Source organism: Aristolochia californica, unplaced genomic scaffold, assembly GCF_029961685.1.
Source record: "Aristolochia californica isolate CCGP_79_NKW_82.1479 unplaced genomic scaffold, dmAriCali1.0.hap1 SCAF_1, whole genome shotgun sequence".
Lineage (NCBI taxonomy): Eukaryota > Viridiplantae > Streptophyta > Magnoliopsida > Piperales > Aristolochiaceae > Aristolochia > Aristolochia californica.
In genome coordinates this window covers 51,395,133-51,407,557 of record NW_027181770.1, presented here as the reverse complement: position 1 = coordinate 51,407,557, position 12,425 = coordinate 51,395,133, and the positions used below count along the sequence as shown (strand labels likewise).

General features: G+C 36.2%; 1 protein-coding gene across 1 annotated transcript; it reads right to left on the bottom strand.

The window, feature by feature from the left end:
- Window positions 1-4,574: 4,574 nt before the first annotated feature.
- On the bottom strand, window positions 4,575-9,829 carry LOC137959785 (uncharacterized). Its single transcript, XM_068807142.1, has 10 exons — window positions 9,654-9,829; window positions 8,467-8,576; window positions 6,941-7,438; window positions 6,688-6,862; window positions 6,252-6,537; window positions 6,033-6,105; window positions 5,862-5,952; window positions 5,348-5,427; window positions 4,971-5,245; window positions 4,575-4,866 (listed from the first exon to the last, which is right to left on the bottom strand). The coding sequence occupies exons 2-9, from the start codon at window positions 8,548-8,550 to the stop codon at window positions 4,985-4,987; spliced, it is 1,548 nt and encodes a 515-aa protein (XP_068663243.1). The 5' UTR covers window positions 8,551-8,576; window positions 9,654-9,829; the 3' UTR covers window positions 4,575-4,866; window positions 4,971-4,984.
- Window positions 9,830-12,425: the final 2,596 nt, after the last annotated feature.

The window sequence follows — 12,425 nt, the reverse complement described above, 5'->3', positions numbered from 1 at the left end:
GACCTTCACTCATTCAAATATCGATTTCTCTTTGTAGATAACTCAGATTGGAAAAAATCATTTTTCCTTAGAAATTAGACTCAAATATATTTTCTTAAATATATAATTTACAATATAAAAATCTAAGTATAGAGGTGAAAAACTCAAATCAAACTACAGGTGGAGGGACTAAAAAAAATAACTACGAACCTAGACTTAGGGTTTAGGGTTTAGAGAAAAGGATCTCATTGTCTTTGTGGGTTGACCAAGTCAACTCACAAAATCTGTTCTAATACCATGTTGAATTTATGGAAAAGAAAAATACTTCTTTGACTTTATTAACTTATTTTAATTAGAGTACATGAATCTCTATTTATAATAGAGGAAGGTAGTAGAGTCCAATTACAATAAAACTACCTTTGTGCCAATTACACCTAAACTCTAACACTTAAAGATAAGTCCTAGCATAATTAAATAACTCAATATAGATAAAAGACAAACATAACTCAAACTTGAACTCTTCTAGGACGTGACCATATGATAAAAATACCTTTGTGAGTCCTTCCAGATCTTCCAACTTATGTGATAAGGATGCCAGCTCGTGGTAATTGTGGTGGGTCCTACTTCTTATGTGTTTGGGCACATCTTGTGGGCCTTCCTTGATCGTGTGACCCATCTTATAACACTCTTAGATACGTGGGCCTTCCTTGGTCGTGTGAGCTTGGGCCTATCTTCCAACACTAGTGTAGGCCTAGGATGGTGTATCTAGTGAGTTGTTGCAAATCCTTATATAGGTCTAAGCTTATGAAACCCAGTTAAATATCTGAAAAATTTCCTTTATGGGTTTAGGCTATGTGCTTATTTTGCTACTATAAATCTAAGTGAGGTTGTTCACTATGCGTTGGCTTCTTTTGTGAATTGAGTTGCATAAGTCCCTATATGGGCAACATTATTGTCAACCTTAAAGTCAATTTGATATAACTGCCACTTGACAACCCTAGGATAATTGAATTGCAAGATGCAAAAACATATTGAGTGGACTAGCAATCCAAGTAAGGATTGTGAACCATTATAAATCTTGTGTAATCATTATGTATTTGTTTCTATATTACTAAATTTATTTGTACATGTACTTGGATGGTTAAATTTGTATTGCATATAGAAATATTGGAGAGTGCAAATACATACATAGCATTAAAGATTGAGTAAACAATAGCAACAACATGCACCCCTTCCGTGTAGGTTTTTCCTTATCAAACCTAATAATACATTTCTTTCAATTTAATATTTGTTTTAGATTCCAGTTTAAGCAGCGATTGTGAGTTTGGAGATGATTTTGAGAAATGTGAGATTTTACATTTCCTTTGTATGTTTACCAATTGTAATTGAGGTTGTTGCAATTTTTTGCATGTTATTTTGGCATAGAGAGATTATGGCTATCTTACTATTATTGTTTTAATGATATTGATATTTTTTCTATCTAATTCTTTTAGTTGACTTTAGTGAGGATCATATTTGGATTCAAGGGGCTTAAGGTAAGATCAAATTGGGCGCCAAGAGTAGCCTAGAAAAGGCAAATTTATAAGTAGGTCAAGTCTCTGACTTCTAAATAGGATCTATTGCTAGTCTTGATGCACCTCTTCCATCTCTTTTATCTTTTTTTTCCTCCTTTTTAACCTTTTTCACTTTGTTTTTCATGTTTTAGAATAAAAATTTGTTGTCCTATATATGGAATTTTTTTATTATTTTCATTTTACAAATTGTATGGACTGAGTGACTTATAACTAAGAGGGGTGGGCCACTCAACCCCCTGAATTGGATCAAACCAGATCACCTAATCACATCAATGACTGGATTAAGTTTTGTAACATCTTTGAAATGTTACTTCATTATTTTTAATTTTTATTTATTTTCTCTCCTCGTGCATTGCATTGGTTTCATGCAAGTAGATATATATGAGAAAATCTATTATTGGTGCTTTTATCAACTATGCTCTATCCACATGAGTCATGACGTTATAGATGGTCTCCAAACCCTATAGTCTAACATATGAGCTTCTAGTTCCCCACTCCCCAATCCATTTGTTGGCCGACTTGTAATTGGGTACAAACCTTTTTTGTCTAAATTGATCGGATTTAGGGTTTTGACTTCAGTTTGGACTTAGAAGGATAACATTAACCCGAGGTTCCTCTATGAATTATACCTTTTTCTTCTCTTCATTAATTTTCAAATGCAAGTTGCAAGTTCGACATTGGTCCTATTACTAAATTACTATTGTTGGCCTAGGTAGCATCACAAGGGGGGAAGGAGGAAGAGGAGCGTTTATGATGTAGTTAAAAGTAATATGTAATAGAATGCACATGCAGACAACCACAAAAAATAAAGATTTTGTGTTATTGATATTCCTTTAGTGGTAATTGTTGCCCAAAAACCCTTGATCGGGAATAATTTCATTCATACATTCTATTAGCTAAAAATACAAATAGATTTCGGTTCTCTTTAAGCCAAATGTAATACCCAATCTCTCCCAAAAAAAATTAATACAACTAGATTCTAGCTCTAGTGGACACTCCCTTTCTAGATTCAAGGTTCTAAACTATCCATTCTCTTAGCTTTAAAGGTACTAGAAAACCTCTTCTATATAAAAGTGAAAATGCAAAAGAGAAAAATAAAATTTATGCTTTTCTTTTGGAGAGATAACTTTTCTCCCAGTAAGATCCAATCTTCCAATCTTTAAGTATGTGGAAGGAAAGGAACCTTGAATGAATTAGGAATCTCAAGATTAAACAGAGAAATTTGAAGATTCTGGTAGATTTTGAAGAATTTCTCTTGAAAAGGGCAAAATTGGAAGAATGTGTGCAATAATAGTTGTTGCGAGCTTTAATTTGCCAATAAACAGTAAAATCTCTACAACAAGTTTGGGAGCCTATGTATGAGTTTTCTAGCTAAAATAGTCGTCATTTGATGCTTTAGAAAAAAAATTGTATAAAGGGTTGATCAATCAATTGAGCCCTAACAACTATATTTTTAGCCTTATGATCGATCAAACTTTATATAATGGCCTAACATGATCAATCAAACTTGGATAGGTTGATCAATCATGATATATAACTTTTGCCTACAATATTCTATCTAATTGATCATGCCCAATGGCTTTGATAGATCATGCTTGATAAACCTATATGTCTGCACATTGGTATGATCGATCTTGCCTTATAAAAGTTGATCGATCATGCTACTTTTTGGTGTATTCTATTAAGTTCAAAGCATGATTTATGCTTTTTGAATTTCCGACAAAGAGAAAAACTTCACAAACTTGTTGTAATTTGAATACATGAACCTCTATTTATAATAAAGGAAACAAGTAGAATCCAATTACAATTAAACTACCCTTATCACACTTACACCCAAAGTTAAACATTAAAAGATAAGTCTTAGAACAATTGAACAACTTAACACATATAGAAGACTAACATAACTAAAACACCTTTACAATGAGAGCTCATTCCATAATAATTTTGGCCTTGTAAGACTTTTTGTTGTGAGTGTCATGTAAGACTCTTCCATACCTGTTCTTCAACATTTTATATGACATTGAAAAAATATTGTTTTAGAAAAAAATTTATGTCTTAATGCTTCAATGCATAATTGTACTTAAAAATTTGAGTTTCACTGACTATTCTCTTACTTGGTTACAGTTCTTGAGATTTTCTAGTATGTTTGCACTCTAGTATTCAAATTTCTTCTTTGTGAAAGTTTTTTTTCACAATAACAATCTTTAATAAGTTTTTACTTGGGGTCTTGACTTGACAACATGATTGATCATTTTTTTGTCTTGAGCTTTTGTAGTAGACCTCATATAATGTGTGTTGGAAGGCATGTATCTAAAATATACTAATAACACCATTAGTAACACAATTTTAAGCTACCCATTTTGTTATCATCAAAATAATGAAGACTGACATGATTTTAATACTTATAATATACCAGAAAATACAGTATTATGATGAACATTTTGCATGTTAGTGTTTTTATAATTGTTTTACTTCAATCATTTAATTGAAAATCAGTTGTTATGTATAAGATTTGAAGTTACACAACTAGAATTCTTATTTCTTATTTATATTATGAAATAAATAATATAGTATTAACTAGACCTACCTAAGAATTGGCATAAAGCCTACTCAAGTTCTTGAGACATGGGAGTATGGACATAGGAGGAAATAGTGGAATTAATTATTATTATTATTATTATTATTATTTATCATACTAAAAATAAAGTTATTATTTTAAATTTACTAACATATAAATTATCATTTTAACTTTTAGGTGAATTTCTGAAATAATTATGTAAATTATACAATTTTGGACATAGAGTATTATAATTAATAATTATTTTAATTATTTATTATATAAATAGTTTATTACTATTTATTATATAAATAAATTATGTAAATTTTCTGTTCTAGTTGACTACCATATATCACTGCTCTTTTTCCTTTTCTAGTGCAACACAAAAATTCTGTAACGAGTGGCAGAAAATCCTGGCGACTTCTCAATTAGCTCAATACGATGCTCTACTTTCTTGTTGATAAATGTAGAATTTTCAAGTACTTGGTACGTTTCATAATTTCACGAAAAAAGAGCAAGGTTTCCTCCCCCTCACCCCCCACCTCTTTTTCTCTTTAGAGCAGTGGTTTTCCGCTAATACAAGATATTTGGACGGGAGCATCCATATCAGAGCATCGGCTGTACTTTGGACATAAGACTGCAAGATGAAACTGAGAAACACACACCAGTACGTTTATTGCGCCATCAGTTCCCAAAATCAACTTCAATTGATCCAGAAGGCACCCAACTACCCAAGTCGGGGAAGCTTCAAGGAGGCTGCAACATTGCATAATATTAGATCCAATGAATAATCCACACCGGGAAACAAGCCACACGTATAGTAATCCAATGAAGAGATTACATAAACAACACTGACTTACCTAAATGATTCATCTCATGTAACCCTTGAAGTAGTAGAATTTTCTGCAATAGGCTCTTCAGTTTCTGTTGGACCCTGACCCATTTGGGTGGGAGGCAAACTTTCTGATGATTGGGTTAGTTGTGAGTTTTCTTGCCGGCGATGCCTATTTTGTAACCAGGCATGCAGCCTCCTCCTCCATCTCAATAACTCAATTATTAGACAGTTCCCACTCATTGCTACTCCAAATCCGGCAAATGTAGCAAGAAGAACGGAGAGAACGGCTTTCACCTGAAACTGTTAAGACCAACAAAGCATGAACATCATTAGCAAATGTTAGAAATGAGAAAGAGTCATGTTTGCTTGTCAATGCTGATAGGACGTGAAGGGCCAACAAACCAGAGAGTAGAACAAATGGGCAAAGAGAACCACCAGTGCAAATTGAACTGATGCATAAATCCAGACGTAGCGCTTCCTCACTAAATACACAAAATGGAGATTAGCATCAAAACAACAAGTAGAACCAATGGCTACAATAGAGTCCTCCAGATTGATGGACTCATTCAAGTAGCCTTAGAAGGTAATATGTGTCAGGTGTGCCTGCATTCTAGACGGAAGACTGATCCAACTGAGTTCAGGCCAAACCACAGGTTGACTGAGTGGAAGCAATCACCAAATTCAAACCAAGAAACAGAGGCCATGATCGGACAGCAAACAAGTGGTAGATCTTGCTCCCTGAGTCACAAGTTTCTGGTAGCTCTTGAATGCACCCATGCATTGTGGAATACATATGACTGGATTCCACTGTGCTGCTTCCACTCAATATGGTCCCTGAATGAGCCTCTACTGTGATGAACATGAACCAACGTCCAGAAGAGCATTGAAAGTAATCCAATCTCATTACAAGACTTACCCATTGTAGATGAGGTCATGGATGCAAGGAGACCCATCACACAGGAAAATGGCAGAGCAATAGCAATAGCACCAGAACCCAAATCTGCAACCTAGTATTATTGAAAGTTTAGATCAACTATAAGCTAAACAATATTGTAGCTGCTAAGTTGAAGAGAAAGTGAAATCGTACAAGCAACTGTTCCAGAAAACAAAAATAGGCAAGCATCCCAACGATGACGAGAACAGGCACATCCTGCCAAACCCTGATAGGTTCATAGTCGAAAACCAGTATATCAGTTGAACCATGCAAGCCAGTAAAGTAAATACTTCTAAAGTTAAATTATCATTTAGCTAATAAAAAAATATTGTAAAGTTAAAAGTAATAATTTTGACTTGCCTGTACTGAGACTCGGTTGTAGATGGATTTCTATTGCCAATACGAGCATTACCAGTTGGAACACTTTGCACCCGTAATAGAGTCACGGGTAGATTTCTGACCTCCTCCTTACAAACATCACAGTTCTTGTTACCTTTGATGCTGAACCATTTTACAGCACACTCTTGATGGGCAAGTGCAAGTTCACCCTTGCAGCTACATTCCATTTTAAGTGTGTCACCGCCTTCACTCAGTTCAATTAAACAAATTCTACAGACAGCTTGTTCTTCAGGAATATCCTCACCACCATCATTGTTCACTGGACCAGAATTACTAGACAATGTACAGGACAGTAATTGGAAATTTTACAGAAGAAGCAGATTGGAAGCTTAGAAATTGTAGCTGAAATTCATTTACATAACAAAAACAACCAGGTTGAAACGTTATAAATGAGAGAAGAGTTATATACCATGATCTGCTGTTTCCGTGGTATTTGACAAGGCTGTACTCCCTTCTGTCACACGTGGAGTGGAAGGAATTACACGAAACACAGCACCCAGAGAATCCATTCGCCTGATTGTTTTGGTTTTGTTGTTCACAGGTACTGAAAGTGAACGTGAAATTTTTCGCATGGCCCCTTTTTTCTGTCAAACAAAGAAGCAGTATGAAAAAAGTACATAAAACATAGGTGATCAAGAACAACAAAAAGCTCCAATACTTACTGGTGAAGTATGCTGCTCAACTGAACTACTTCCATGCACAGATTCCAGGTTCAAATGTGCAATAGGAGTCCCTGGAAGTGAAGATGTTCTTTTTGCTGTTGGGCTAAATATCTTTGTCAGAGAGAATGACCTTGGGATTGGAGGTCGCTCATGCAATCCCCTTGAAGAAGCCTCCCCACCAATAACAGTGGCTTTTTCAACATCTGAAGGTGGGCTCCGCAACTTAAAGCTTATTCGTGGTAAGAGATTTTTTAAAGATGGCTTGCTTCTAGATGAGGAGGGGCCAGGAGATGAACATATGCGTGCAGAAGTAGGACTAGGCATTGGGGGAAATTTTATTTTAGTTGATCTGGGACTGGGAGTAGGTGGCATGTTTATTCTCACAAAATTTGGAGGAGAATCCACCAAAAGTCTTGATGGGATCTCCAATAAGAGTTTAGGGCGCCTAGCCTGATGTGTTGGGGTCATTTCTTCAGTGATTTCAGTATCATTGTCACCCTGTGAAAATGATGAAGAAAAAGTACCCCGAAGTATCCAATCAGAAGGTTTGAACCTGATAAGATAAAATTGCCAATCTAAAACCAGGAATGAACAAATATAAGTATGCTTCCACATAAGATGGTGCCTACCCCACATATATGGACCAACACTCTCGAGTAATGCCCCAAAAATGTATTAGATGGAGGACCCAAGCTACTTCATGTGTATCTTTCAACAATAAATTTGTGGCACTTGTTGGGCATGTACAGCTCAACAACATTTGGATATGACCCAACCTTTACAGCATTCGTTCTCTAAACTGCTCCAAAAAACTCTAAGGTAGACATGTTGTGCTGTTCACCCAGTAGTGGAACAAGGCACTACTGAATCGTTCCCCATAAATAATGAACGGTCAGAAATCAAAGAAGGGATAGGTTACAGGCAAAGAATTCAAAATGCAAAACCATTTTTCAACACTGAGATATCAGTAGTGTTCTTTCATCAATTAACAAACATTTCCAGTTTTGTATTCTTTTCATTAGGACCCAAACTAGGGGAAAATCAATACGAGAAACAACGGTAACGGTATAGTGAGTGTCATTGGTGTGAGCTCATTCTCTGTTAACATTGACATTTGAACTACAAGTATTTTCCTAGAAGAAGAACATGTAATTCAAACAGCTATAAGGTGATCTACAGAGTTTCTGATTGATACGCTGTTATTGTGGATAAGACATAAAGACTCCTTAATATCTGAATGATGTTAACTTATCATGAACAGTAGAATGGGGATTCCATATTCACTTGTCCATAGGGAAATTTGATATAGTTCTTTAACTTTTTAATCATGATCTGAGACTCTTAAACAAGTTCCTTTCCTAGAAGTGTAGTTCAGCTCCCAGTGGTAGGAGGCATTAATTTTCTGTCAGCATGACAGGTATATGCACATGATAATAAGATGTACACATATTTCAAACAAGATCAGAAGTCCTCGAATCAAATACTACAATTCAGAGACTCATCAAAAACAAAATAATCAGAAATACCTCCAGATTTGGATGGAGGGGAGACCTTTGGCGGGTGCCATCTGCATTCTCCACCAGCAGCTTCTCAGTTCCCATACCTGCCATTCTAGAATGCTCTTCAATCACAGATTCTGAAAACGGAAAGTTCATAAGACTGCATCCTAAGAAGGAACCAAATGAAGAAATATGAAAAAACATGCAAGATGCAAAAGTATATCAAATTCTATCCAATTAATAAACACTGTAAAAAAGTCTGATGAACTCAAATTCTCAAAGGAAAGGAGTATAAAAAGGAACACGGCTGTAGAAGTTCCTTTGACATCACCATGCCTAGAGAAAAACCCATGAATTTTAACAGATTCCATCACGAGTCCAGAAAATTGATATGACATGCTGTCAATCTGAAACCCAATTCAAATAAACTGAAACATAAGTATATGAGTAGTTCTATACAGAAAAGTGTTGACGCGCTGAAAAATATAAGCACATCAACCTCCAAATCAGCTAGAGCAAAAAGACAGGTTGTAATCTCAGCAGACTTGTATTCATCTAATAACCACGCAGGAACTTCTCCCAAGCATAAAATATTCCAAACAAAGATTACACAATCAGAAAAAAGGACCTCATTCATTCAAAGACCAATTCCAATCATTTCTGCAAACGCCAAAAACCTCAACGATCACAGTACTTGTAACCAAAAAAGTATCACTAGCTCTCTAGATATTCTTCAAATAACTCATCGGATCATTTCAAAAACCAAAGTTTTCACTTATTCTTTTTTATTTCAGCACCCAACTGTAGAAACTATCAAGGCAACCGTAGAACACGAAGTAGGTGCCCTGTTCTACCAAAGACAAACTCAGAAAGCCAAAAAATCCAAGATTCAGGTAATCAAGCTCATAAAATAACAGCACCTCCTTCGCCGGTGCCACGAATCCGAAATTCTAGAAAACGCCAAGAAAGCTGTAAAAAATGAAACAATTTCTACTCGCAACAATTTTGAGAGAAACCCAATCCTTGCAGACAACAATAGTAATCGAAAAACAAAGACTTTCAATCATTCGAAATGTTTTCTGGGCAAAACAGTTCCTCATATCATGCTATCAATTGAAACTAAATGATTCTGACATTTTCCAATCGCAATTTTTTTTTTTTTGAAAACAAGAAAAGAATATAACCAGACAAAGCCACTCTCAAGTAACACTTACCTGTGGCAGCCACTTTCTCCACTTCGCCACACCCACCCAAAACCTCAGAACAGATAAACTCTGGCGTTTGATATCAGGGAGTTATTTCAACACGAAAATCAGGACATGAAAACACTGCCAGCTATAGAAGATGAATAGCAGAGATCATTTCCGTCGCTCAACGACCGTTGCCACTAAAAGCTTCGTCACTGTGTTCTCACATCTCTGCCCAATACCATGACTGCTAAAAAAACATCACAGCAACCGAGGAGGCAAAAGCAAAAGGAATTTAATGAGGTCCAATCCAATTGGAAAAGAGCTTTAAATGTCCGTCATTGAAAGAGGATCCTTGAGAAGAGTGACAGAGAACAGTTGCCACCTTTTTCTTGAACGTTAAGCTGTTGGAAATTGCGGGATGCTATGCGAGCAAATACAGCCAACTTCTCGTCCCCTCTCACCAGTATCCACCTAAAGGCTTCAAAACATCGGCGTCTATTTATCGTGAGAAATTTTCCCACCCCTTAGAGGTATCGGGGGCGAATCCACTGTGAACGCGAAAATGAGGCGGAATCGTCGATCATGCGGGTTGCGACTTGCGACATATTTGTGAGATAAAATCGTATTTCTGCAATTATGACGAGCACTACTGTCAAATCAACTTCTATCGTTTTGGTTGCGGACGGCGGGCCAACCGGTTTTCGGTTCTAGTTCAATTTGATTCGGTTTATCAGTTCGAGATCCAGGTGACATTCATTTAAGTTAAAAAGTCAAACTCAACCGACGGTTCCAAAAGATTGCCAGCCAGTTCATTAATTTAATTAGTGGCATGGGAGTAAAGACTCGAGAGCAGGAGTCAACTTCGATTTCGTTTGACCCTTCACCTTTGAGTTCGATATTTTCATTTTGGCTTCTCGTGAAGCAGGGAGAAGAGAGAAAAGGTCACCAAGTTATATATTCAAAACTCGAGGCTTCAAAATCGGGTAGGTTTAGAAGGAATTCCATCGGCTAGATCTAATAAATTTAGAGGAGATGACACCGGATCAAGTAGAGTACCCGAGGTCGCCAAGCCATGGATTCCTCCATTTCAAGCGGTGAAGTGCTTCCAAGCCTTCTGAGAAGCCATCTTTCAGTTTCGCGAGATTAGAAAGAAGAAATAGAATCTCTTCTGCCCCTTCGTGTTGTCTGTCAGTAAAGCACAAACTTTTTTTTTGTGGCTGTGTTGCTGTCTTCAGTTGATCTTGGTTGTGTGGCTGTGTTGTCGTCTTCAATTGATCTAAGGTTGTTTCGTTTGAGGCTCTGAGTCGGGCCTGCCTAGTCTAGTGTCGTCTCCTTTGTTTTGGCAGGAGAGGAGAACAGAGAAACCCATATAGGGGTTTAAGTAGTAATAATAACATAGTCTAATATATACTAATTCAGAAAATATTTTGATGCCAAATCTAATTTTTTCTCTTCTAAATTATAACCGGCATAAGTTAACTATTTAACTTTCTAGATGTTAATTGTTCTTCAACTTTTTGTCTTAAGTTGTTGGTGATGTGCTAAGGATTCGTCATATACTGACCAATTTAATCAAGTAAATACTACTATTTCTTATTCTTACAGGATCTCCTACACAAAAATATATATATATTTGTGCTTGTTGATTTGTTACATCACATGCTTCTCTTATGTGAGAACATTTTGTACCTTATTAAGCCTAGATGAATAATCTCTTTTTTGTTTTTTTAGTTAAATAATGGACTTGGGAATTTTGAATGTCAATAATTGTCAGAGAGAGAAGAAATGCAAAACTGTTCATTTTTTACAGATGAATTATTTTTTTAATAAAGTTTATGTATAACTATGCAGTTTTTATGAATAATTTTATGCAGAGTATATAGATAATTTTATATACAATTTATTTGATACGTATTTTATGCAAAATTTTAAATATAGTTGGAAGTTCAAGCTGGAACTCGAACTAAGTTAAAATTATTGGACTCGAGCTAGATAACAATTTTAGGCTCGAGGTTGGGCTTAGTTCGAGCTCGAGTTTGAAATATTTAAATCAAGTTTAACTCGAACATAAGCAAGTTCGGCCTCTATCTCGTGTCATTTCGATGCCAACCCTACCCACTATCATCCTATAATTTCCTTCGTTGATGTAGAATTCTCTTTCCGTTGACTCCTCCTTTTTTCTCTCTCTCTCCTCGCTCTCTCCCCTCTGCTTTTCTCCCTCCGTTTTCCTCTGCATTCTCTCTTTTTATTTACTATTGACTAGTGAGCAGGCAGTCTGACGATTCCACTAGTCAAGGTGAGGTGGGTGCCAGCTTTCTGCAAATCCATGGTGGTTTCTGGGAATTAGATGCAGACGGTACATGTTCACCAAATTCCCATGTCCAAAGGCGCCACTATCTCTACTTCGAATTGGGATGCAATCCGAATTAATTGATTGGAGGGTTATATGATTGAGGGTGTTCATTTGCTCAGGTCTTCCGTCGATTCAGGTTTAGTAAATGGCATTGAAAATGAATTGTTGGTGCTGAAATTAGAGTATTAGACCATTCGTTTCCTCTCGTTTCAGTTAGTTGTTTTTCTCATTTCTGGGCTGAGAAGATTGAGTGAACCAGGAGCAAAAATATTGAAGCAGACGCCCACTTCCGAATTCCCATTGAAAGAAAAACAGAAAAGCTGACAGGAGCACTAGGGGAAGAAAGAGTAAACAATAAAAGCTAGTCGGTGTTAGGCATTAGTACAAATTGAAGTGCAAAAGATTTGAATTAGAAGAAGCTGAATTTAGAAAAAGCAGTTCAC